Source organism: Talpa occidentalis, unplaced genomic scaffold, assembly GCF_014898055.3.
Source record: "Talpa occidentalis isolate TD23 unplaced genomic scaffold, MPIMG_talOcc4v2.1 talOcc4.6, whole genome shotgun sequence".
Taxonomy (NCBI): domain Eukaryota; kingdom Metazoa; phylum Chordata; class Mammalia; order Eulipotyphla; family Talpidae; genus Talpa; species Talpa occidentalis.
In genome coordinates, this window is record NW_023604972.1 from 35262113 (window position 1) to 35289603 (window position 27491).

Below are 27491 nucleotides of genomic sequence, written 5' to 3' on the forward strand. Positions count from 1 at the left end.
TAAAATAAGAATTTAGTCTCGGGCCTCACTGATGGTGCAAGGGGTTAAGCACCACACTATGAAGCAATCCACAGCCTCTACAGCACGAGTTCTATCCCCGGCCAGGCTGGCCAGGGAGAAACCCACATGGCGCAGCAGACCTTTCCTGTTTCACCTGCTGCTCCCCTCAGCAGTGTATTTCAGACAGTCTGCCTGTTCTGTCCCCCACTCTCTCTGGTGGATCCTCTCAGCCCCGCATTTCTGGCCTATACCCCAGCTCTTGTATGCATAAATAAATATATCTTTAAAAAAAAATTAGTCTCTCATAGTGAAGCAAGGATTGCTTCAAAAAATAGCTAAGCTTTGGAAACAGCCCAAATGCCCAAAAATAGATGACTGGATCAAGAAGATGTGGTACATATACACCATGGAATATTACTCAGCATTCAAAAAATATAAACACATGCAATTTGCAGCAACATGGATGGCGCTGGAAGGGATCATGCTCAGCAAAATAAGCCAGAAAGAAAAAGGAAAATACCGGATGGTCTCACTCATAGCAACAATATAGAAAACTTAAATAAGGGACGAGGAAAAAGAATAATTATAAGAAAGAAAATATCAAAATCAACAAACAACTATGAACCAGAGATACTCTATGGGGGGTGGGGAGCAGGGAAAGGAGGGATTGGGGTCAAAATAAGGGGGTTGTAATTGTGTGGGGAATCCCATAAAAATAAAATTTAAATTAAAAAGGTGTTTCATATTCTTTTATCAAGCTTAATCTCACTCAACACTTAACAAGTTTCTTAGCACTAACAGGTTCCATGGAAGAACCTGACTATACTAATACAGTTGGCCAAACCTGTGTGATGAACTTACCTCTCAGGTTTTAAGGATACTGAAAAGGGTAAACCCTCCCTACCCAGAACAGGATTAATATGGAATGCTATAAGTATCATGAATCAGAGGGATGCTGAACAAAATAAGTATATAATTCTACCACACAATAAAAAACATCCTCTAAATTTATACCAGCAGAGGTATTTTGTTTTTTATATAGATGCCCCTGGAATCATTTTTATTGCTACTTTGCTTCTGTAATTCTTAAAAGAAAAAAACCTTTGTGAATAAGAGTCAACATGTTAATATCACTTGAGGCAAGCTGAAATATCTTTTATTGGATGCTAGTTCTTTGAATTCTGAAAGAAAAAAAATTGAAATTATAAAATACAAAATTTTCACCAAAATGGGGAAATAATAGAAGCAAGTGATTCATTTAATCTTATGAAAAGCTGCAGAAATGGAATAGGATAGCTTTTTTTAGAAGACAATAATATGTCTGACTCTAAAGAGGAATACATAAGACTATCAAATAATATGGCATAGCTATAAAAAGGATATTTCTATTAAAATCAAATATACAGTATCTTAAAATCTATCAACCTCTATACTGTTACTTTATAAATATTTTTACTCCTATGGCAATGTTCTCTTATTATAGATAACATAAATGTCTAGTATCTCAAAATTATGCTAATAGTGCTTCCTATTCTTTGAGCATAAAGCTAAATTGAAACTTTTCCAAATTCCTTTGATTAAGACTGCAATTATGAAAGTAGGATAAATCTGTCAAAAATGAACAGTTTGCACCAAGAGTTCAGATTTTTCAGCTGAAAGCATTTTAGCACACAGAGGAGAGTTGTCAAAATTTCACTACAGGCAATTTCGTTCTATACAATGATACATTTTAGAGCTTATTGAAAAGAATTAGGCAGTAAAATTCACTATCATCATCCTAGAAGAATATCCATATACTTTTATTTCTATGTGCCAATCTGGTCTTATTATGCTTAGGTCAATCTGATCCCATTTCTACATGCAATGCCTTTGCTTGGAATTTGCTGAATTCAGGTCTGTGTGGGCATATAGAGAGCTCAGTCAATGAACAACATGCTCATAAACCCTGCTGGATTGACTTGAGAGATCCTTTTACAAATCGCATGGACTGATGAAAGAAAGAGTCTGACTTAATTGTGGAAAATATGCATCTTCTTTTCTCCTTTTCAAGAACAGTTAGTTTAGGTTTGTTTTTAAGTATTTTTATGGAAGTAATGATAACTTACATTGTTGTTGGTATTTGGAAAGAGTTGGTGTAGAAGTAGTGTATCTGCCACCAAATCACCTACCTATCCCTCACCACCATATTCATTGTGCTCCCTTCCTACCTTGTACTCACCCTCCTTCTTGCCCCTCAGCCTCTGCACGCTTCAGTTCTATAGTCAGCTTTCAGTGGTTAGTTTTTAAGCTTGTCTTTGACCCTTTGTTTGGTTTTTCTACATATAAGTGGCATCATACAGTATTTATTTTTCTCCTTCTGAATTATTTCTTCTCCTTTATGCCAGTTTATATAGATGAGTCTGTTGCCCTACACAGTTAACTGGGCATTCTGAGTATGTTATACATTGGGTGTATGATTAGGATATCTTGTTAGGACTTCCTCTGACTCTTAATTATGTTGCTAAATGCTGTCATTATACACCTAAAAATCTTTAAATACAGAACCTAAGAGGAATATATTTGAAACATTCTACTTTTCTCTGAAGTAAGTTGAGGTACATTTAATTTACTATGAATCTATAGTTTGTAAGTCTCATTCCAATGTTCCTATCGATTTATTTTTTCTAAAATTTACTGATTCAGTAGCTAAGAAGAAAAATGCCTATGAGCATCTTTGAGAATAACACATTAAGCACTATACTGTCACACTTTTTCATTCACAATTTCATTCTGTCAAATCTAGAGTTCTGCTTGTCATTCTGGAACTATGGGAGCTGGGGCTGTAAAGGAAAAGTGTTAGCATTTTGTTGTTCCCCCCTCTGAAACTTCTTTCATCTATCTTTAACATACTTTACCAGTTTTGTTTTGTTTTTTTTTGTTTGTTTTTTGTTTTGTTTTGAGTTAGTTTTACAGGATGCTTTTTGATCTATCAGCAGGAAGGACAAGAAAATTTAACATGCCATGTTTTTCTTAACATGCTAGTATAGGCTTTGAAGAAGATCTTTAAAAAACATAAGCTCAGTGGGCCAGCTTCCTGGCTCTGTCCTCTAGGGAATGCACCTTTTTGTTGTGAATACCTTGGTCTCTACTTTCCCTATTATTGCTGCTGGCTTCTGTGGCTCTAGAAGCAATTTTTCACCTGCTAGTTCTCCTTTGAAGTAATTCTAACATCGCTTTTCTGGCACCATATTCCTTTTTCTTAAACACATAGCTTAATCTTTCCTTTATGGCATCAATTATTTTCAGTTCTGTTAAATATGTATAAATAATAGAAATGTGCCAATTTATACAAATGTTTTACAATTTGTCGTAATGACGTAACTGCCATTTACTTAAAACTATTTTGAGAAATTAAAATTGAGGAAAGTTCATTAAAAGAATGTTTTTAAGCAGATCTACTTTACATGAAAGCATTAGTTTCAAATCTGTATTTGGATAATTGGTAGAGATATTTCAATATTGCAGATATTGCTGGGAATGAACAGGCTGAGCATTAACAGTTATTGGATCTGTAACATTTCTCAATTAAAATTATTAGCACTATGAATTTGTTTCATATTTGAAAGAAATTTTTCCAGCATTTTTATATTTCCTGTGCTTATAATTTGAAATGTAGCAATTTTAACATTCGTCATAGTTTCTTGCATGTCACTAATGTAAATTTTCCCCAGAAATGCATTGAGTGCTTACAATATATAAGACATTACAGAGGACCCTAGGATATGAGTGAAGACATCCATTGAAGAACTGGAATAAATATGCTTCCAACATCATGGAATTTCATATATGAATTGCCCCATGTAAAGTCTTCACAAAATGTCTTCATTTAGGTTAATCTTCTTGTAGAGGCATATTAAGAGTAATTAAAGGATATTCTGGTATCATTGTGAATTTATAGCAAATGTTAAAGTTCAAGAAATCATAGTATAATTTGAAGGTAGCCAAGATATATGTTTGTCCATCTGTGACACTATAAATATATGTACCTGCTTGCTATTAACATTTTTACATGTAGTGACACAATTTCTGGAGAGTACAAATTTTTTAATATGTAAATTTTTATAACAGACAAAATGAGTATAAACCCTGTATGACATATTTGTTTTTGTGGAATTTGATATCTAGGCTGCATGTTGTTGAAACAGATTGGGTAATTTATATATTTTAAAAAAATTGTTAAGTTTAGATAGGTGAATAGAGTTAAAATTTTTAAAAGCATGCAGTCAGAAAATTCAGAAACAATGTCCTTTCTATAATTTTGCATAAATAGCACACAGAGAAAACACCTTTCTCTTTTACTCTCGCCCTCGCTCTCACTGTCTCTCTGTCTTTCCATATCCTTCAAAAGTACTTTGTATTATAGTGAATCATATTTCCAAATATCACAGGAGAATTAAGAGAGCTCAGTGACAAATAACTTCAGTCTCATGCAGAGTCACAGAATTCCTTTGTGCTAACTGCTCAGCCTTTTCTTAGTCACCCAAAGATATTTTACATCTTAGTTACCAAGATTATTTTTATCATTGTTATAGATCAGATAGAAGCATAATAAGCACTTATTGAACACCTACTTTGAGTCTGACATCTTTGGGGACTCCCTTTACCTTGGCAAATGAATGTCCCAGATAAAATATATAATTTTATATATCTCTTTTAAGTTCCTTAGGTTGACAGTTCACTGGTTTATTTCCAGTGTGTAGCATAAGTCACATAGTAGAAGCTTATTAAATATTATCCAAATGGCCAAATGAGTAAAGGAAATAATTAACGAAAGCTCATTCCCAGTCCCTTCCTTTCTCTTTTGTCATTATGTGTTTGAGTTATTTTAGCTCACTGCAAATTCTAGGATCAATAACACGTTATCAAGTTAACATTAGATAATTTACTTTAAAAATTTACAATTTTAAAATGTCTCATTATCAAACAAAAATATATCACCTACAATATCATATATACCCTGTTAACAGAATATGTGCTGCACAGAATATCTATTATAAAAAATAAAAATTTAAGGAAAGGAGTGGAATTTAAGGAAATGCAAAGACTTTTAGGAAAGTGAAAATACTCTGTGTGATACTATAATTATGGATATATTTCACTATACATTTATACACACCATAGAATGTATAACACTTGGAGTGAAAATACTATGTAAATTATGGACCTTGGGTGATTATGATGTGTCAGTGTATGTTCATCAGCTGTAACAAATAAATACATGTTGGAGATACTGATAATAGGGAAGACTAGGCAAGTGTTGGCAGAGTAGGTATATAGGAAATGTCATACCTTCCTCTTAATATTGCTATGAATTTTAAACTGCTCTAAAAATAAGGTTTTAGTCATAAAACAGAAAATATAAAGAGACAGGGTGGCATAGTTAAAATAACACATAATTGGGAGTCTTATGACTAGTGTTCTCTGTCTCTGCCCTTAAGTTATGGGTGACCTTAGGTGTATCTATATCTTGAATGGGCCTATGGCCTCCTCTATGAATTGCACCTGTTGGGCTATTTGATTTCTAAACATATCATTTCATCTCTAACTTTTTTGTTTTGTCTAATTAACTATTTCATTATACATAGCCGTGTTATATGTTTATAATTTAGTTGGATCATTTTATTAAATTGACTTAAGAAATGCCCTGTTTCTGATTAAAAGAATGTCATGTTATCTGTCCATTGGTGCTATTTTAGGTCATGGTATATTGGTAATATACCACGGGGCTCTATATTTGTTAAAAAGGTGGGGATAAAGAGTTAAAATTCTAGAAATGACTTTTAGAGTCAGCTTAACATAATGAAGAACATCAGTGTGTTTTAACACAGCAAAAATTCAGATAAAGAATATATTTATGATCATGTAAGTATATATTTTAACGATATAGAATAAATCCACAAAGATATATAAGATATTGGAAAGAAAGACTGGCTGTGGTGGTCATCAGGTGGTAGATGCTATCATTTTATCTAAATCCAGTGTCTACCATATCTATATATATAAAAGTACATGTATATATATGTGTGTGTGGGTACACATATTAGCTATCCAAATGGTATATTAATAAGAGCATGATATTTTTTAGAATTAAAATAAATACCAGCTATCAAATTGTATTTTAGTGTTCTATTACTGCTGGAACAGATAAGCATAAATTTAGAAGCTTTAACCATGAAAATTTATTATCTTATATTTCTCTAGTATAGTAGTTTGACACCACAGGTCTCACTAAACTAAAATGAATTATTTCTGTAGATCATGGGGAAGATCCATTTCCTTGTCATTTTCAGCTTCTGGTACGAGTCACCCTTCCTTGATTCTGGATCCTGTTCCTCCATCTTCAGAGCCAGCAATACTATATCTAATGTTATTCACATTGCATCACTCTGACCTACTCTTCTGCCTGATTTAAGACTTAAGAACTCATGGGATTAGATAGGATAATCTCTCCATCTCAACCTTAATCACATTGTTATGTCCTTTTTGCCATATAGGATAGCATATTCACCTGTTCTAGGGATTAGTAAGTGGGTGTCTTTGGGGACACAATATCACACCTATTACAAGATATAAACAAAATACATTCAGTGCCTTTAATTTTTAAATCTGAATTGCCCGGGTAATGACAGAAACAAGGAAAAAGTCTCTTGAATATCCTTCGTTAATTGACCAACTAGAAGTTTTGAACCCCACGTCTTCATGCTGACATCACGGTGCTTCTGATAAGGCTTTTCCTATGCCATCCAAATTTTCACTTTTCTAATCTGGCTTGTCACATTTCCCTACCCTAAACACTGAAACTCTTGATGTGCTAGGCCAGAATATTAACTGCTTTGACAGTAAAATATTTTCTTCTTACATGTGTCATATGCAAAGCTCAGTACAATGGTGATAAAATATAGGAAATTTGTGAAAGTATGAATGCATGTTGGCAATGTGGGTAAGGAAGGGTCCTCTTCAAAGGTTTCTTTTAGAAATTGCAGAAATTATAGTGATCCAAGGAGATCAGTATTACTCTATCCTAATCCTTTTAAAGACCTCCATTAAAATAAAACCTGCCAGGAGAAGGCTAATAGACCTAACCTCTTGTTAAGTAGAATGTAGTGTTTTGTTCATTGCCTGAGAAAAGTAATTTTGGAATCCTGATTGTTCTGTGATTTAGTCTTTTGGTAATGCAAACATTTAATTTTAAGTAGCCTGGAAACAGAACTAAAAATTTCTAATGTTTCAGAAATTATAGTATATTTGCCTTCTCTCCCCACCCCTTTGATATATTTTTAGGATGTGGAGGCAGTGAGCTATATTGTAAGAAAATGGTCTCTGGATTAGAAACCTGATTCCCACCCACACTATTGTATAACCTTTGAAAATACACTTAACCTTATGGGAATTTAGTTAGTGCATTGTTAAAAAGGGAAATAATAGTTACTCATGTGATCTTCTTAGTATTAAGCTCATAGAAAATAGCTTCATTATTATGATCTTCAATTTTTTAGTGTGTTCATTTCTTCATTTTTGAAATATTATTAAAATTACTAGAAATTCAGGGAAGATAAACTGTGATTTCTTTTTCCATTTTCCCACTTTATTGTTATAATTCTTGTTACAATAGGTTTCTGAAACTTCATGTAATAATATTTGAAGTTATGCTTCCAAGCTTCAGTGTTTATCGTTTACTTACCAAATCTCCTTTTCATGCTTGTGGAAGAAAGGAAAGTATTTGTATGTTCTTTTATAATAACCTCCCTCTTTATCTGTGAGCATCTAGAATTCTTCATAAATATAAGATATTGTTCAGTCCAACACAGTTTCAACACTAGGATCAGTGGGATATTTTGCAGACTAAAAGGTTTCATTTCTCCCAGCCTTGATTTCTTCCTAACCATTATTGAGTTTTATGTTCATTTTCAGAATGTATCTTCTTAGCTTTTAGATATCTTTATGGTATTATGGTCATTTTAAGGAGTCTAATTGTTCATAAACACATAATTTTGAGAGGAATTTACATAATGGGATTTGTTTCAAAATATTCTGGAAAGGGTAGGTGGTACTTGGGGAGGCATATGAAGTAACGTAGACCCTGACTTGACCATTGTTCAAACTGGGTAATAGGCGTGTTTTCTCTCTTTTTGTGTGTGTGTGTATTTATGAAATGTTTCATTATTTTTTAATTATTTATTTATGCATACAAGGACTGGAGTACAAGCCAGAGGCGCTGGGGGTAAGGGTGGGGGTAAGAGGATTCACCAGAGACAGAGTGGGGAACAGAACAGGCAGATTGACTGAAATACACTGCTGAAGGGAGCTGGGGGTGAGTCAGGAGAGGTCTCCTGGGCCATGTGGGTCACCTCCCTGGCTGAGGATCTAACTCATGCTGCAATGGCTGCAGATAGTTTCATAGTGCTGTCTTTGCCCCTTGTGCCACCAGGGAGGTCCTTCATTATTTTTAACCATGCTTTTCCCACACCCTTCTCCTGCAGTTCTCAGACCCCTATCTCTTTAACACATATGATCTGTAGGTGTCCACGTATGTTCCTTTGGTTTCTGGTAGCTTTTACAGTCTCTCCCTAGCCTGCCACTTATATGTCCCTCAGTCTTTTCCTTCTGTAGGGACTATTTCTTCCCTCACTTACCTCAGTTATGTCCAACTCCTTCCTCCATCAAAGTACATATCACACTTCACTGATAGTTATATAATCCTGAATCTAGATTGAAATCTCTCAGTGGAGACATTATATTACCTCATCTTATTAATATGCTATTGTTAATGCTGAAAACCAAAGGAAGTAGGTACTGAATAAATAATTGCTGAATGAAATACCCACACTTACATGCACAACAAGAAAGTTACCTTTACTTCAAATTACTCCGTTTTCTCTGTAGCAAGTAATATATACACTGGGGAGAAGCCCATCTGATCTTAGTACTTCCATCAACAACTTCAAAGTCAAATAATTCAAGTATGTAGTTGTTAATCTACTAACTGATATTTTATTAAATTCAGTGAAAATAAATATGAGTAATAAAATGAAAGGGGAAAAGGAAACCAGTATAAAAAAGGTAAGTATCAAGTTGGAGACTTTACATCTCTTTTCCTTGATGATTAGTTTTGACTGGTGTTTACCTATTCACCTGAAAGCTGCCTTTATAAATACCAGATGGTTATAATCAGACTGGAATTAAAAAAAAAAAAATAGCAAGCTGTTATAATGCTAGGTATGTCCAATTTCCTATCAGCACAAACAACACATTGACCTCTACTTTTTTTTATCATTAGTTGAGGTTATTTTCAACAAAAAATAAGCCTTACCTTTTTTTAAAGAAGCTTAGGTATTTTCAGAATATTTGAGAAACTTGGAAAAGCTTCATACATGGAACCCTTATTGTGGTATGGCAGAAAGATACAGAAAATTAAATTGGTATTACTTTAAAGGTTAAAAAAGGAAAATAAAATTATTAAATTCCAGGAGAAAAAAAATATGAGATCTCTGTTATTGTTTCTTTTGTTATTGTAGGGAAAATGTGATCTCACCAAAGGAAATAATCAGCATCAGTAGTTGAAAATTTAAAGTAACAAATGAAAAGAAGGTGTAAAAGCAACCTGTAGGACCATAAAATATTACAGTTGTTTATAGCATGGTATAGAAAAGGAGGGAACTTTGCTTTGAAAGCTGAAACAAAAGTTATAGTAAAGTGTATTTTTACTTCAGGAATAAAGTTGTGTCCATTTTCCAAATTATCCATCTCTATATTTTATCTACCTTTTCATTGGTCATTGGTAAAATTATTATTATATCTATGAATAGGTATAGAATTTGAAATAAATGTGTTGTTAGGATGAAATATTTAATACCAGAACTTTTCATACTTTCATTTGTAATTATTTAAATTATGTCTGGACCCTTATCTGTAGTATTTTTATCTTTTACAAGTTACCTATACAAAACATAACACTTATTTCACCTTGAACTCTTAAGATGCTATTCATGGATTTGATTTGGCCTTCTCTGATCTTCCTACTTAAAATGGCAATCTCCCCTCCATATCTTCCTTAGTCTCATCTAATTTCTGTAGATATTACTATCTCCCACATACAATATTATTTATACTTTTTTTGTTAATCGCTTACTGACTGTCTCCCCTTACACAAGTATAGTAGGTCAGCATTTATTTTGTTGCATGATTGTAGGGTAAGTGAAAAAGGGTCAGGCTTTTCCATCCTCCAGCCATTAGCATTAATGATGGATACCTGGGGTCCAAGATGCATGCCTGAGGGCAGACATCTAAAGTAGGGGTGTGGGTATACATAGGTGGGCACACCTGGGCAGAAACGGGGCTTACAAGGGCGATGTCATGCAGAACCAAAGAGAGAGAGAACCAGCACAATAAGAGAAAGAGAATGAAAGAGAAGGAGAAGAGAAAGAACGAGACCACGGGAGACTGCCAGAGAGACCAGGAAGAGTGAAGATTCGCTGGAGTCTGGGAGGCCTGCCAGCCTCCTGGCCCCCCTGGCACTCCTGCCTGCCGTGTACCTGGTAAAATCTCAATAAAAGCCTGAAAAGCCACCAAGGGCTCCAGGACTCTCTCCTTTACCCATCTGCTCAAGTCATAGAGATTCTGCTCTGTGCCCTTCCCGCTGCCACAATGATATATGCCAAACACCGAAAAGTACCCTAGTATTTATTGATGAATTAATGAATGCAATCATGAGTTTGTAGTAATAATAACTAAAATTTCTAAGCACTGTCTCAAGTACTACTATAATTACTCCATAGGTAGAAATTGAGTTAATATTCAAAACAGACTTATGATGTCAGCAATATTAATTTTCTCCATTATGCAAATAAGAAAATTGAGGCACATAGAAGACTCACAACTTGATAATTGTTGGCCAGTGAATATATGGTTAATCATTCAATGATTATAATGTGTTCCAGAAGCTTTTGTCCCTTGATATGATCTTCTCGATCTACTAAAGTTCCTTTAGTTTATAGACATAGCCTTGTGGGGAAAAAATACATATTTTCATAAATCAACAATTTTCAATCTTTTTAATGTTTCAACATACTTGAAAGGTCATACCCCACACATCTTGAAAATTATGGATTAATGAGTTTGACTTTACACATAAGAGGACTGTGGGAAATTTTCTGTACACTAGCTGAACAGCATTCCCAATATTTTTGTTCTCTGACATTGTTCTTGACAACCACTACCTTGACAACCACTACAATCACCCATTTCTCAAGATGTCAGTTTCTTTATTCTAAAATGTGGAGTTGGAACTTTAAGTATCAAATGTCTTTCTTCTAAGTTCGTTGTTTCTATTCTATTTCTACTTCTGTGCTTTAATGTGCAAATAAAGTTTTGAATTCAGTTTGCTAACATTTTGTAGAGTACTTTTGCATCTGTGTTCATTATGAATATTGGTCTGTAGTTTTCTGTTTCCATGAGTTCCTTGTCTGCTTTTGGTATCAGAGTTATATTGGCTTCAAAGAATGTGTTTGGATCTGTTCTGTCTTTTTCAAATTTTTGGAAGAGTTTGAGAAGGATAGTCATTACTTCTTTTCTCTGCAACTTCAGTAGAATGTATTAATTAAACCATCTGGTCCTGGACTTTTGTTTTTTTGGGAGACTTGATATATGTTTCAAATTTCTTGCTTTTAATGGGCCTGTTCAGATTTTCTAATAATTTATGTTTCTTTCAGGCTCAGATAGTTCTATATTTCTAAAAATGTGTCCCTTTCTTCTAGGTTATTCAACTTACTAGTATATAAATGTTCATAGTACTCTCTTCTCTTTATTTGTGAGTCCAGGATATTTTTTTTCCTGATCCAACTATATACTCTGTGCCTTCTATTTTGTGTGTTCAGTCCATTTACATTTGGAGTGATTGTTGATTTATGAAAGTCTGTTATAGCCATTTTTGTCCTTAATTTTTGTGGTTCTGCCTACTTTCTGTTCAGTTCTTTCCATGTTCTTCTCTTTGCTTTGTATATGAGAGCCCAGTACATTCCAATGCATCCTTGCTGTATCTGTTCCATCCCGTGTTTACCCACTCCCAGGAGAAATTGGTGGAGTAGTTGTAACATTCTGAGATGTACATTTCTCACTGGGGGCCTTATCTACCTGGCTCACCCTACCACTCTCACTCATACCTCATACAGCATCAATTTTGCCCTCCTCAGGTGTTGATATCAACCATGGTTTCCACCCCAGTGACTCTCTTTATTCCGCTTATCCTTTTTTGTTTTGCTCAATGTTTTCTCCCATCTCTTTTATAGCACTCAGTCAATGTCAGTACCTAGTGATCATGAAATACTCCAGTTCTACCCCACATGATAGGATCCTATCTGGACTTCTTCATTTATTATCCCCAGAACAAAACTGGGAACTTCCTTAGAAACTGTCTTCCAAAGATACTTGTTGAGTTTGGGCTTAGCAGTATGAATTTGTCAAGGCTGTGTCAATATCTATGCCCCGGTGCCCCCTTCATTTGATGGGCCCATCCACAGGACCCCTTCCTGGAGCTCACCAATGTCGTGCAGACATCAGAAGGGAGCCTGTTATGGTGGTCCACCCTCAGGTCCCTTCCCAGAACACACCTAGTCTGTACTGATGTCTCGTGGAGGTTTACTACTGAACTTTAGTAGAAATTGCACAGGGTTACTCAATGGAAATAATAATTAATGTTGAACAAGAGACTGAATATAGTAAAATAATGAATTTTTCAAAACCGATAATGGTCTCTGAGTTTTTGCTGTAGCCCTTGGTTCTATTGAACAACACCCTTGAAATATATACATCTTTGGCATACCTCACACTGCATAGTCCACAACTTCTTTTCTCAATGTGAATACTCTTTTCCTTTTACAGTTCTTTTTCTCTTATACTCTTTCAGTGTGGATGAAATATACAACTACTAATCCATACTCTTTGTTTTATCTCTCTCTGTTTAATTTGGAAAATTATTATCTTCCCAGATTTTACTGTTGTCTTAACAATTATTTCAAAATCAACCCTGACATATATATATAGTACTACCTTTAAAAAAAAAAAACTGAAAAATATATTTCCATGATATTGGAAACTTCATACACTGTTAAAGAAAAGTGAAATGGTGTAACCTCTTTACAAATCAGAATGACATTTCCTAAAATGTTTACAGATATAATTAGTTTATGACCAGTAATACTACTCCTCAAAAAAATGCAAAAATATACACCAAAATACTTGTACATGGAGGTTCATCACAGCATTATTTATAATAGCCAAAGAGTGGAAAAATCCAAATGTACATCAACTAGATGGATGGATAAATACAATATGGTGTGTCTATATATAATAGATTATTATTTTACAATGAAAAGAATGATACACTGATTCATGTTGCTACATGGATGAGTCTTAAAAAGTTAGAGTGAAAGAAGCTAATCACAAAATGCCATTTATATCTATCATTCCATTCTTGCAAAATGTCCAAAATAGACAAATTTATAGAGAGATGTAGTAGGTGAGGGATACCTAATGCTAGGATAGGATCACAGGAAATTTAGGAGGGACTATTCATGAATTTGAGTTTTCTTTTTGTGAAGATAAATTGATCAGGGTGTTAGTTAAACAAATCTGTACATAAATTAAAAAACATTTTATTGTATACTTTAAATGGGTGAATGGAATGATGTAAATTACAAATCAATAACAAAGATTCACATACATATGACAGCTCCATGGAAATATATTATTTTACTTAGACTGAAAATAAATGAAATCTAATCTATAAACTACCCATTTTCTTATGTCGATTTTTCTTCTAGACTTCTTAGAAATAAACCATGAAACTTTTTTTTCCTCTCTTAAAATCTTTTATAAGCCCTATCATCAAAGGTTGCTTTTTCCTTTAATAATTACTTTGTAGATAATTAAGGCAAGCATACAGGTGAGTAACAGCACCAGAAACCATGTCCCCTAAATTGCATGAACTACAAAGACAAACTTTGTTATTTATAAGTTAAATTCTGCAGCATGGAGAATTAAATACCAGTGTATATCGATTAAGCTTAACTTGGGGATCTATTTCACCAAAAAAAAAAAAAAATCACAGAAAGTTACTGAATTTTACCAGTCTATCTGACTCTAAGGAGCCAGGAAGGTCAAAATCAATAACTAATACTTCTAGTAGTAATAACCATCAAAAAGTTTGGTGAAGGCTATCAAGAAAAGTTTTTAAAAATCATTCAAAATGGGGGAAATAGAATAATTACAATAAAACAGTGATTAGGAATAGAGGGAGGAAGGGATAGAGGGGGTAACATGACAGGTAGTTGGCACAGGAACTTTGGTGGAGGGAAAGTGATGGATGCACACGTTAAGGTGAAATTTTTCCCAAGATAATATTTGTTTTCTAAGTATATGGTTCTTGAATAAAAATTTATTAAAAAGCAATGATCAATGTAATATTCTTATGGCCAAAATACAGAAAACGTCAAAAATCAATTTATTCATATTTATCAATAGACAAGTCAAGCATGGAGATTTATTAAAATAATGAAGGCAAATCTTATTAAATATTTGTCCTCCAAATTAAATTTGTAAAATTAAGATAGTATAATCAGGATTCCAATATGATTTTTTGCTTTAAAATTTAGGTAAAATGGAAATAAAATTGAGGAAAAATAAGCAGATATACAACTTTTATCTTGGAAAAGTAAAGGCTGAAGTAGGAGCAGCATATCATATATTTGGATATGGATATATGACACTTCTATTATGAGAATCAGGCAAGTCTAATCAAAGACAGTAGAGCATGGTGGAGAATGTGATGAATGAGAGACAAGGGATATTCCAGATCTTATTCTAGTCAAATCTTTAAAAATAATATAAGTTTGCCATGCTTTTTCCCCCATATGCACTTTGAGCAGATAGCATTTTTTGTTAAACATTATTTACCATAAATTATTTTTAAAAATTTATGGAAATTCATAGTTCTTTTAACTGTAGTTTATTAATTGGCAACAATTCTTAGTGAGGAGGGTGGAACATTGAAAGTCACTGTTTTTGTTTTAATCAAGCAATGTGCAGCCCTCTCCTCATATTCTAGTAGGCTCTCCTTATAAAGAGTGGTTACCTCCCTCAGAATCATTGCCTTCCTCAACCATTGATTAGAATGGTTTTATTACCTTTTATATACTTTTATGAAGATTAATGTGTGAGTGCTAGCGATCTAGATTGAAGTAGAAATCATTTTAACAATTTAATACAGTAAAATCAGCTTCCATAATTTCTAGTTCTTTTATTTTGTAGAGCAGAAGTCTCAATTACTAGATTGATATGTGTTACTGCATTTCTCAGTTCCTACCCCTGCGGCTTGCCCTGCCACCCCTCATCCTGCACTTTGCTGAATTTCTCCTTAGAGAGAAAATGAAAATCATTATGGCAAATCTAGGAATTAGCTATCAATAATCCCTGCCTTGTTTCACTGACTTTTATTGTTTTCACTTAAGGATTCATGTTTTAATTTTTTTATTAAAATAACATTGGTTTGTAACTTTCATATAGGTTTCAAGCATATAGCATTATAAATCAATGTCTGTATATACATTATGAACTCCATTAGAAGTCTACTTTACACTCTTCATCATACAATTGACCCCTTTTACCCAATTTACTAACCCCTGTTCTCCTTTCCTTGTCAAATCTCCATTCCCTTGGTGATGAGCACACTTTTTATACGGCCTGAAGTATCCATGTTAAGCACTATTAAAGCTGATCGTCTTTCCCTGAAACAGAAAAATATGACATTTAGCCAGACTGTTTACTTCAGAAACCTGAAGGGAGACAGTTCCAAAGGAGTTATGTGGCATTTAATCACTAATATCTGCACTCATTTTTCCATATTTAGTATACCAAAAACTTCGAGAAAAATTATTATGATTTTGATGAAAGCACTTCAGATTTAGAAATAAAATGCTCCTATTCTTGTTATTTACTCACTGTATGTTCTTGAGCAAGTTACTTAATCTCCTGTGCCTATTTCTTTGGTTTAAAAACAAGGATATATTAGAATTGTTCTACCTTTAAATCCTCATATTGGTAAAAGAAGATGATGTATGTATGAGTGCTTTATGGTTATATTGTATGTGGCAAAAGTCATGTTCCTTTATTAGACATGAAATCAATATTATTTTGTATGCTGAGGTTATTTTGAACTAACAGAGTGAATGGTTCTTATTTTCTTTCACATGATCAATGAAGTTTCAAACCAGTTCATTTGTAATGACACAGAAGCTTAAAAATAAAAATATTTTTGCAGCCAAGTATGCAACATATGTAAACAGAAGGTGTTTTTATAATTAAGATAATCTGAAGTTTTTAATAAGCTATATTAAACATGGTTTGCTAACAGTGCACAATTACTGTCTTATTCCTTTTATAATAGTGCTTTTAGTATTCCACTGAAACATGGCCAGTGAATGCACAATATTCTTAGTTACCATTATGAGGGGCTGTGTATATTATAGCCTCTCCACTGTGTCTGCTGTAAGCTAAAAAAATGCTGGGAGCAACAGCAGCTTCTATCAACAGGGAGCCATATTAATTATTTGAAATGTGCCTCATAAGAGGAATCAACAGAGTTTATTACAAGTCGAATATTACTTGAAAATGGAAGGTTACTCTAACTGTTACCATAATCTATGTATCATTAACTCTCCTTGTTTAGGAAAAGAGATTAACACCCCTGTAAATTGCTATAGTAAGTGTGTAAAATATAACTGCATATCCCCATTGTAGAAAGAAAGTAGTAGGCCCTCCACTTCTACCCAAACCTTTTTTATATAAAGTGGTTTTAGAAATTAAACTGACTGTAATTATGCTTTCTTGCCTCAAAATCCTAATTGTTTACCAAGTTATCAGTACACAAACTATAGCTATTTTGAATAATGGAAAAAGTCTTTTGGATTTGTTAGCAAGCTTTTCAATCTGCCTCTTGGCCTTCAAATCAACTTTAATACTTTAACTCATAAAGTAGAAAGTTTATTAAAACTATGTATGTGAGCTGATAGTGTGCTTTTCAAGAAATAGAGTTAATTCATCTATCTGCTTTTTCTTTTTTAAAGATTTTATTCATTTTTGTTTAGAGGGACTAGGGTATATGACAGAGATGTTGGGTTGGGGATTGTGAGAGGATTTATTAGAGACAGAGTGGGGAGCAGACCAGGTGGATTTACTGAAACACACTGCTAATGGGAGCAGCATGTGAGACAGGAAAAGTCTGCTCCCTGTGGGTTAGCTCCCTGGTTAGGGATTGAACTCAGGCCATCACAGTGATAGCCCTGAGACTTAACCCATAGGCCACCAGGGAGGCTCCAAACTATCTGCTTTTTATATTATGGTTAGTTATTGTTTCCCTTTCAGATATAGTAAGCACATAGAAGTAGTTTTCTATTAAAATAATGGAAATAAATCATAAAGATAAAATATGAATTAATCAGATTATAAAATAAAGGTTATGCAAAGTGTATATGTACATTGAAAAATGGAAATAAAATTGAGGAAAAATAAGCAGATATACATCTTTTATCTTGGAAAAGTAAAGGCTAAAGTAGGAGCAGCATATCATATATTTGGATATGGATATATGTTACTGATCTACAGTGAAATAAGTGTAGAAACTGAAAGTATTTAGAAACATAGCATATTATAGTACTTACTGTCTGTTTAATCTAACAATAAAAATGGAATTTGTATTTTGTTTTTTCATTTCATTCTTCTAACTAATTTGTGTTATATTTTTTAAAGTATCACTACACTAAGTTTAACAACAACAAAAAAAAGCCTAGATTGTTTAAGAAATACTGATTTAATCAGTTTATATGTAGATGATATAATGTCTTTACATTTGAAAAGGTCAGTCCACACTCTATGTTGGCTATTAGTGTATTATGGAGAATGATACTGTGGCATTATAAAAGCAAAAATGTAAAAAGAGGGCCTCCCCAGTGGCGCAGCTGTTGAGCGCTGGGTTGCAAAACTGCCCGCAGCCTCTGCAGCACCAGTTCGATCCCCGGCTGCTCCCCGGCCACTAGAGGAGGGTCCCACATGGTGCACAGACCTCTCCTGCCGCCCGCTGCTCCCCTCAGCAGTGTACTTCGGTCTTTCTGCCTGCTCTGCTCCCTGCTCTGGCTCTGGTGAATTCTCTCACCCTCCCGCGCTTCTGACTGTACCCAGTGCTTGTATAAATAAATAAATCTTTAAAAAAATGTAAAAAGACATAAATAACTATGATGTCTTCTTAATGTTTATTTTTGGTCCACAGGGCAAGCACATCATGGACAAGTATCATACATCTCTCCACCAATTCATCTTGACTCTGAGCTAGAAAGACCCCCTGTTAGAGGTGAGTTTTCTTTATTTAAAGAAAAAGAAACATTCTTTCAATGATGAAAGTGATTGATTAAATTAAAGATGGTTGTAAATCTGTATTTTGCAACACAGTACCTGTTTAACTAGCAGGGGGGAATGGTTGTGAAGCATCTGGTAATAGAAAGAGCAAATCTTATTTATAATGAAACTGTGAAATATTGTTCTGAGAAATATTTGTTAACTAAAATAAGAAATAGAGCTCCACAGAGATTCAATTACTCTTAATTGGGATTTTCTTCTACTATCTTACTTGTTTTACACTAATATCTTAATCTAAGTCATAATGAAAGATTATTTTCCTTGAAAAGTGATATTTTATATATTTTAACCTTGTATTTATTGAGGTAATATTGATTTATATCATTGTATATTTTAGGGGTATAGGTTTTGACCTCTACAATTGCATATTATTTCACCACACCCACCACCAAAGCCCCAGTAATCCTCCATTGGACCCTCCCACACCTTCCTCCTTTGCTTCCAACCCACCACATCCCCCTCTGGTAGCCTCAGTCATATTTTTTATTTTTATAATTAATTTTAGTATTAATATGATCATTTAATTTTTAAAATGTGTCAATCAAAATTATGTATTTTTAAATTGATGCCATCTGTTTAAAGACATAAAAAATTAGTCATACAAAATAAAAGTTAAAGGATAAAATTTATTATCTATATAAAGAATTTCTACTTTTGAGAAATGTTTAGCCATGATTTTTGATGTTTTATAATGCATAACACTGATGTTATATAGACATGTATTATAATTTTATATTATTAAATGTCAGTATTTATAAAATAAAATATGTCTGTATCCCAAGGTCAGTTTTTCAGTTTTGAATAACATGGTATATTATCTTAAATCTACGAAGGTATTAATTACTTGATACAGTAAGTCATTAGATCTGATTTTTATTTTTTTTTAAGATTTATTTATTTATGCATACAAGAGGTAGGGGTACAGACCAGAGGTACAGGGGGTGAGAGGATTCACCAGAGACAGAATAGGGAACAGAACAGGCAGACTGACCAAAGTACACTGCTGAGGGGAGCAGTGGGCTAGTCAGGAGAGGTCTGCTGCATCATATGGGTTGCTCCCTGGCAGGCTGGGGATCGAACTCATGCTGCAGAGGTTGCAGATAGCTTCATATGTTGCCTCTTAACCCCTTGCACCACCAGGGAGTCCCAGATCTGATTTTTATTAGTATATTTTCTATGCATGCTGTTTCCTCTGCCAGGAGTCTCTTTTCTTTCTACTTAGTAGTTTCTATCAGTATTTCCAGGCTCTGCTTTATCATCAGTTTCTTTGTTAAGCTTTTCCTTGGGAAAGCCGAATGCATGCCTCCCTTCTCCAAATATCCCTTTTACTCACCTTAGTCATTACATCAAGACACTGTATTTTATTTTTCAGTGTTCATATTTACCTTTCTCATCTGTAAGGTCCTTTATGATCATGTCATCTTTACTATTTCTCCTTCAGACACTTTTCTGTGCTTGGAAAGTGACTCAAAGTGAAGGTGACAACCTAAATGCTGAAGTATACAGCCTCATTTTTTTAAGATGAAAGGGGAACAGAAATGATAAGGGAATCTCACAAAGAAAGCAAAATGAACGAGCATGGGTATTTGAAAATGTGTGATATTTTTAAGGAAATGTGCTGGATGTGCAGTAAAATGAAAATGTTGTAGAGGAAGACTGGAGGATTTAAAAGCTCATGAGGATTTCTTTTTCACATGCCAATGAGTTTGTATTTTATCCTGGAAAAGAATCATGAAATATTTTAAATTTCTTTGTTTTCTTTAAGCCAATACAGATTACATCATAATATCAGTTCTTGGTATGAGAAATATATCTAATGTAGTGTAGATGATGATAAAATTGTCACAGGGAGGCTGTTTCAGTATACCAGGTAAAAAATAACTGGGGAATTAGGAGTTGTATAGGCGGTAATAGAAAGATATGAGAAGTATTTTGTAGAGACAAGGTATTTCACTGAACAACAGCAGGGAAGGGGCAGGAAGAAAGCTTTCTACAGTAAATAACAGCTTGAATGTTTATGACATATTCTCTCATCATGACGTTTAGATGACTTTTAAATTGATGCATTATTTTAGACATTTTAATTCTTAAGTAAAATGTTTCTAACCAAAATTGGAAGGCCATTTTTGTAAGTTGGTAACTTTAATATATTTGATTTCTTTAGATTGGATCCCAATATGATTTGGGAACGAAGGTGTAACATCATGATGTAACAATTCACTGCAAAAGTTAGTGGCTTAAAATAAGAAACATTTATTATAGTTCTCAGAGTTGTTTGAGTCAGTTATATGCCAACATGCCTGAAGATGGATGTTCAGTAGTTACTAGGATGGTTAATTGTGCAAGGGAGAGGGGTCGCTCACATATGTGATGTCAGCTTGATATCATCTGGTATAATGACCACGTGACTAATCATCCAGCAGGATAGCACACATGCACTCTCATTGTGACAGTGTTCCCAGCAATTAATAGACAAGTCCTGAAGATTAGGTAATTTTTCCAGACTCTGTTTATGTCATGTTTCTTAGTCTTCTATTAGCCAACCCCAGTCTTAACAGGGCAGAAATTAATGCCATCTCTCTTGGTGGAGGAACCACAATCAAAATAACCAATAATAGAAGAAATGTGGGCTATTTCAAGCAGCTAAACTAAGCAGAAAGAGAGGATATGTAAAATAAATTTAGAATGAAGCAAGACAAAAATTGACTGATAGAAGGATTTGAAACATAAAAACTTTAGACTTTAGACCTTTCTTATTTTTAGTTTTCTCAACCACTGCACAGATCAAAAAAGAACAACTTCATAGTGATGAGTAATAATAAAGAAGAGAATCTGGTATTTGGTAGGCCCTAGATAAAATTTAACTATTTCTATGAAATTTGAGCCCACTGCTGTAGAACATGAGAGGAAATTGAGCTATGGAGAACCTGGGTGACCTTGGGCAGCTTCTGTCTGTCATCTGTAAAACAAGTATAATAATGCCAATCTGGCAAGAATATTAAGATGATTAATTGAAATGATGTGTCAAGTTACTGGCAAAAACCTGACTTAAAACTGGATCCTAAAGGGTTAATAGTAGGTAGGCACCATTAAAAGTTTCACTTTAAGATGGAATCACCATAGTAAAAGTGATGATATAATTGATTCCATAAATAATAACTATAATACAGTATTTATCACTGCTTGCTTATCAGCTTCAGATTGTGGTCTCTACCTTAGAATGATTTTTTGATCTTTTCCAGTATTCATATCATTCCTTCACATACATTGACCAAGAGACCTTCCAAATTTGTTCTATGTTTAATGCAATCAGTTAATCACGATTCATGTGCCTCATGCATGCAATTTGCATAGAAGAACATTTAATTAGATTAATGGATAGGTTTATATTTATATATTACCAAAGTAATACTGCAATAGGTATTGTGCTCTTTTTCTTAAGACTATCTAAATTTTCATTTAAAGATGAATAATTGAAATAGGATAGAATTGGCATAGTACTATCATTAGTTGGAACCACAAAGTAGTTCTTTTCAATGATCACCCTTCATCTTCACTTACCATATTTTATATTCAATACAGTTGATATTTATATGGTGTAGAATTATTCTATAAATACTATATACTTCAAACTTCATGATCTAGTTATATATGGACAGAAAGAGAATCATTATATATGGACAAAAAGAGAATATTTCTTATATAAGTTTTTATATCTTTTTGTTTGAATATAACAAATTATGTTCTTTAAATGATTGAAATTCTATCTCTAGTAAAATTTTTGTTTGTTTGTTTGGTGAGATTATATAGCAATAACCTTTGAAGTACCTAGAAACTAACCTTAACCATTTATCTTTCTTCTATTTTTCTACTATAGTCATATAAATGTATACATTAAGAATGTGAGAGGTATATGTATATTTCCCTTAGCCCATTGAACTCTGGCTCTCTCTATATATTTTCTTTTGCTCTCTTTAGGCACTAATAATTGAATGAAATTCCAGTAGTCCACAAATATGTTAATACTTTAGGAATTATTTCTTTATAATTTAGTTCCTTGTGCACTCTATAGTCTTAACTATATTCTTATAGTACAATCATATATAATTTTCATAAATCCATCAATATTTCAATATAAAACAAAACACTTAAAAATGATGTATTGATATATTTATCAACATTAGCACAAAGAACTTTTCAATAGAAACTATGAACTATCTAACATAGTAATATATCAAATATATTTTGCCATTTTTTATGTTCTCATCTGAAATATATTGGATCATTTGGCACTTATTTTTTAAATAGTGATGAAGTTTTCCATATTTGATATGATGAACTAATAATTGGAATTGTGTTAAAATATTAGAAAAATAAGTATATATATACACATATATTTATATATATGTGTGTGTATATATATATTTATATATATGTATATATGGAAAGACAATTCTGTATATAACTTGCTTTCAAATATATTTTTCACATTTTCTTTCTTTGTCCCTCAAAAAAATCACTTATGAATTATTTTGGTTTTGATCCATATCACCATTCTATCTTCTTTCAAGTCTCTTGATTTCTTTCACTTTTGTTTTCATTTTTTATAGGGGTAAATATGTTGTGACTTTGTGTATTTTTTTATTATGATGTTTCTTCTTTGTTGTTGTGCATTTTAATTATCATCAACATGTTCTTAGTAACCATAAAGAAAATATAACAGCAACTTGCAAATAGCCATGAATTATCTATACTTCAAAGTAGTCACAGTATATAAACTCAGTGGCACTTATCCCTTGATGAATAAATCTGAGTGCTTCTGTTCTTTAAATCTAATGTGAACATAATGGCATTTGGTCACATAATTTATGCCTGTGATGACTTTATATGCATTCTTCAATTTACAGATTTTATTACTGAGTAGGGGTGTATATTCCAATAGTTTACTGGTGCATTAATGTCACAATACATTACAAGGCAATTAACCAGAGCTGCCACTATAAATAGAAAAATAGTCACAGCCCTCACTATAAACTACTTAATAAAAATAAGATCCTGAATCAGCATCCCTCATTATAGTAATATTTCTCATCATATGTCTCATTAATCAGGACTTTAAAAAAAATCTTCATATAAAAGCACTATTATTTTTAAAACTTTCATTACTAAAACAAATTTGTTACGATTTGGTGGTGAATTTAATGGGTTGTTTATATATTTCTGTATGCAAATTAGTTCTACATGCTTTTAAGACATATTTTCTAATTTTCTATATTATAATTGAAAATGTAAAAGGACTACTTTGGTAATTTTGTGGCAGATTAGTAAATAAGCACATTAAATTTCTTAGCAGGAGTTGTTGTGGTTCTGAAGATTATGTGTCCTCACCAGTTATCTTTTCTTTCCAGCCTATATTTTGCCTTCCAACTATTGATGTGCATAATACCCTAATCCAGAATCATTTCTATACAATAGACCTTTGCCTTACAGCTATAATCCACTCTACAGACTTGATCATACAGTGAATATATCTTAATAAGAAACCAATGATATGTTGATATTGCATAATTTTCACTTCTACACTGTCATTGTACTTTTGTATATAACCTGTTTCAATTTAATTAAAATTTTCTTTTTGATATGCTCTTTAGCACCCACAGTTACAGTTCACAATATTTTTATTTAGCTCAACAACTAGACAAATGATCACCAAACTGATATAGTAATTGGCCCATGTGCTAGCAGTTATTCAAATGCTCTGTCCACACATGCCTCACCCATGTGGTCTATATTGGGGCAATTGTAATGTGATTATTAAATAGGTAAAGAGATTTATATTTTAATAGAAAAGACATACCTAAAATAATTTGCAGTTATAGTAGCCCAGTGATAAAATTGGAATCTGTTGTATTACAAGCAGAATCATTCAGAGGAGCTGGTTGAGAGGAAATTTGTATGGGAAGTAAATCATAATCTTACCCAGAGGCAGAGGTGTGTAATACTTGAGATTCAAATATGTCATTTGGGGCACACACTTCATTTGAAATGTTATTATTTCCTTTGTGTTTGCTTTAATTTCATTGTTTACCTCTACAATTCTTGACAGCCATAGTAGTCAACTATAGGGATGAACCTAAGAATTCTTCACATGACTAGCACTTGTTGTTAAATAAAATCTTGTTGGTAACCAAGAAAAATTTAACTCCTGAAAAATATTCCCATTTGTCTTACTAAGAATGATTTTCCTAATGTTCTGCTGTATAAAAAATTTGACAGCTGGGCCCCCTACAGTGGCATGCGGGTTGAGTGCAGCGCTATAAAGCTGTCTGCAACCTCTGCAGCACGGGTTCTATCCCTGGCCAGCCAGGGAGATTCCCACATGGTGTGGCAAACCTCTCCTGTCTTACCCACTGCTTCCCTCAGCAGTATATTTCTGTCATCTGCCTCTTCTGCCCTGCTCTGTCTCTGGTGAATCCTCTCACCCTCCAGTGCCTCTGGCCTATACTCCACTCTTGTATAAAAATAAATAAATCTTAAAAAAAAAAAAATTAACAGTTTCTAAAATCACCCCCTTCAAATATGATAAACTACTGGTAATAAAACCCATGAAAATAATAGTGTATTTAATATTTGACAGTTATAATGTATGCTCTAAAAAGCTAAAATATTTGGGTACATTTGAAAAATCACATCTATTTTTTTTTGCTTTTTTTCTTTAATAAACTGAGTACTATAAACATGGTTCAATTGGCACATAATCAATGAGCTAGAATAATGCTAAGCATTAAGTTTCATGTTCAAATTGAATCACATTCAGCAAATCCACACACTGAAAATATATTTTTAGGTTAAAAATAAGCAGATGGTCCTGCCTGGTGCATCTATATTAAAATTGGCTATAGCCAAAGAGTTAGCATCACAAATTAGAGACATTAACACATGATATTATCTACTGAAATGTAAAAACATTTTAAATTGATTAAAATAAAATAGGAATAAGACATCTGGCATTCTCACTGAGGAGTCTCGGGTCTGTTCTCTAATATTCCATGATGGTAGTTTTCTAACTTATGTGGTTAGCAGACATTATGTGATAGAACACAATTTCGTAGTTTTATCTACCCTTGACCCAAGGGAACAAAAATAAAACTTGCACATAACAGAGTGCTCTGACCATGTTAAATAAACACTCTTTTCCTATACTTGTAAATGCCAAACTTTTTTTTTTTTTTTTTTTTGCTGTGTTTAAAGTATACTACAGAGCCTCCCTGGTGGCCTAGGGGTTTAGTCTCAGTGCTACCACCTCAGAGGCCCACCTTGGCCTGAGTTCAATTCCCAGCCAGGGAGCTAACACACATGGCCCAGCAGAGCTCTCCTCTTTCACCCACTGCCCCCCTCAGCAATGTATTTCAATAAATCTGCTGTTCTGCTACCCACTCTCTGTCTCTGGTGAATCCTCTCACCCTGCCCCCTACCTCTGGTCAACACCCCAGTTCTTTTATACAAAATAATAAATAAATAAAAATCTTACAATAAAGGAATAATTCTTAAAGTGAAAATAAAATTAAAGTATTTGCAGAGACTGCAAGGGTCAAATTCTCAAGCTTGGCACACTTTATCCTGTTAAAACAAATATAGTCCCAAACTCTTGGCTGGTTGTGAGACTATCAGTCTATATTGGTCAGGTTAGTATATATTACTTCTGGAACTGGTCAAGCATCAGTATCCACAATCACCATGGTTATGAACTAGAAAGACAGAAACTGGCAAAACGATTGAATTTAATATATAACAGATCTGTGTGTAGTGAACCTAGCAATTCCAAAAGTCTAGATACCTGAAAAACACAAACACTTCAAGCATAGAAGGCATTAGTATGACTGTTGTACATAGAAATGTTCACTCCAGTGCTTAGAATGGATTAACTGCAGTGATAATTAACTAGTAAGTGATTTCAAGAAAGGCTCTTTGAGAGTATAAACTAAGAGACATTAGCCATAGGAATGAAGAATACATGATAGATTTGGTGATTGGTAGCATATGTTGAAAGAGAAATAAAAGATAATTCCTTAATTTCTAAGTTGGGTAATTTGGGATATTGATAATCTGGAAAACAAGGGCAGTCAGTTTTCAAACTGAAAATCATCCATTATTAAATGGGTGTACATGTACTTGAAAAAACATGTAACATAACATATGATTGAACATTGTTTCCTTTTAATGAACAGGAGATGTAAAAATTAAATTCAAGAGCATCTAAGGACTTTAACCTTTTACAAGTAATTGAATTGGCTCTTTGGTCACCAGGTGGTTAGTTTTCCTGAGTTGTAATTTATTTAGAAAAGTATGACTAGTGGATTTATGTGATACTGTGTCTGATAAAGTTCTTTCCTAGAACCTGAAAGGTATGCCTGCCAGACTTTATTTAGGTTTTAATGAATGAATAAATGAAGCCACTGCTATAGAGTGAAAACCACCTCTGGTCACCAAATGGCCCATACCTGTCCTTTGTTTCACTATTTTGAACACTTGTACTTCTTCATTTAAAATGTGTGTGTTCATTTGAGAGGGACACATCAGGGCATATTTGTTTGTTAGATAAAACCATTTTTTGAAGACAGAACACAGGTCATACAGGCTACACAATGTAATACCCAGAATACCAGATGGAAAATGTCTTAGCCTTGTGCTTCTGATTTCTTAATGTAAAATAAATAAATAAAGGGAAGCATTCAAAGATAAAAACGTGATGGTAATATCTTATAGACAGTGGATTTTTATAAGCAAATCCTCAGTTTTTAAGCCCCTCTCCCCATCCCCCCAAAATCTATAGTAGTATTTCTCTTTATAAAAATCTACTCAGCTAAAATATTTTTTGATGAGCTTAAATGCATATGAACTACCGCTCTGGAGAATTTCTTAATTGAGTACTTCATATTACACTTTATTGAAATGTGTACTTTGAAAACATTACTGAAATTTGCCATTTC

The 27491-nt window shown here is 33.4% G+C and overlaps 1 protein-coding gene across 21 annotated transcripts in view; it reads left to right on the forward strand.

Moving 5' to 3' along the window:
* Positions 1–27491, forward strand: part of ADGRL3 (adhesion G protein-coupled receptor L3) — a 766591-nt gene that overhangs the window by 501552 nt on the left and 237548 nt on the right. For all 21 annotated transcript variants that reach the window (XM_054688025.1, XM_054688026.1, XM_054688014.1 and 18 more), the window contains one exon: positions 18356–18436. In XM_054688025.1, coding sequence (XP_054544000.1) covers positions 18356–18436 — 81 coding nt within the window. The remainder of the gene's footprint in view (positions 1–18355; positions 18437–27491) is intronic.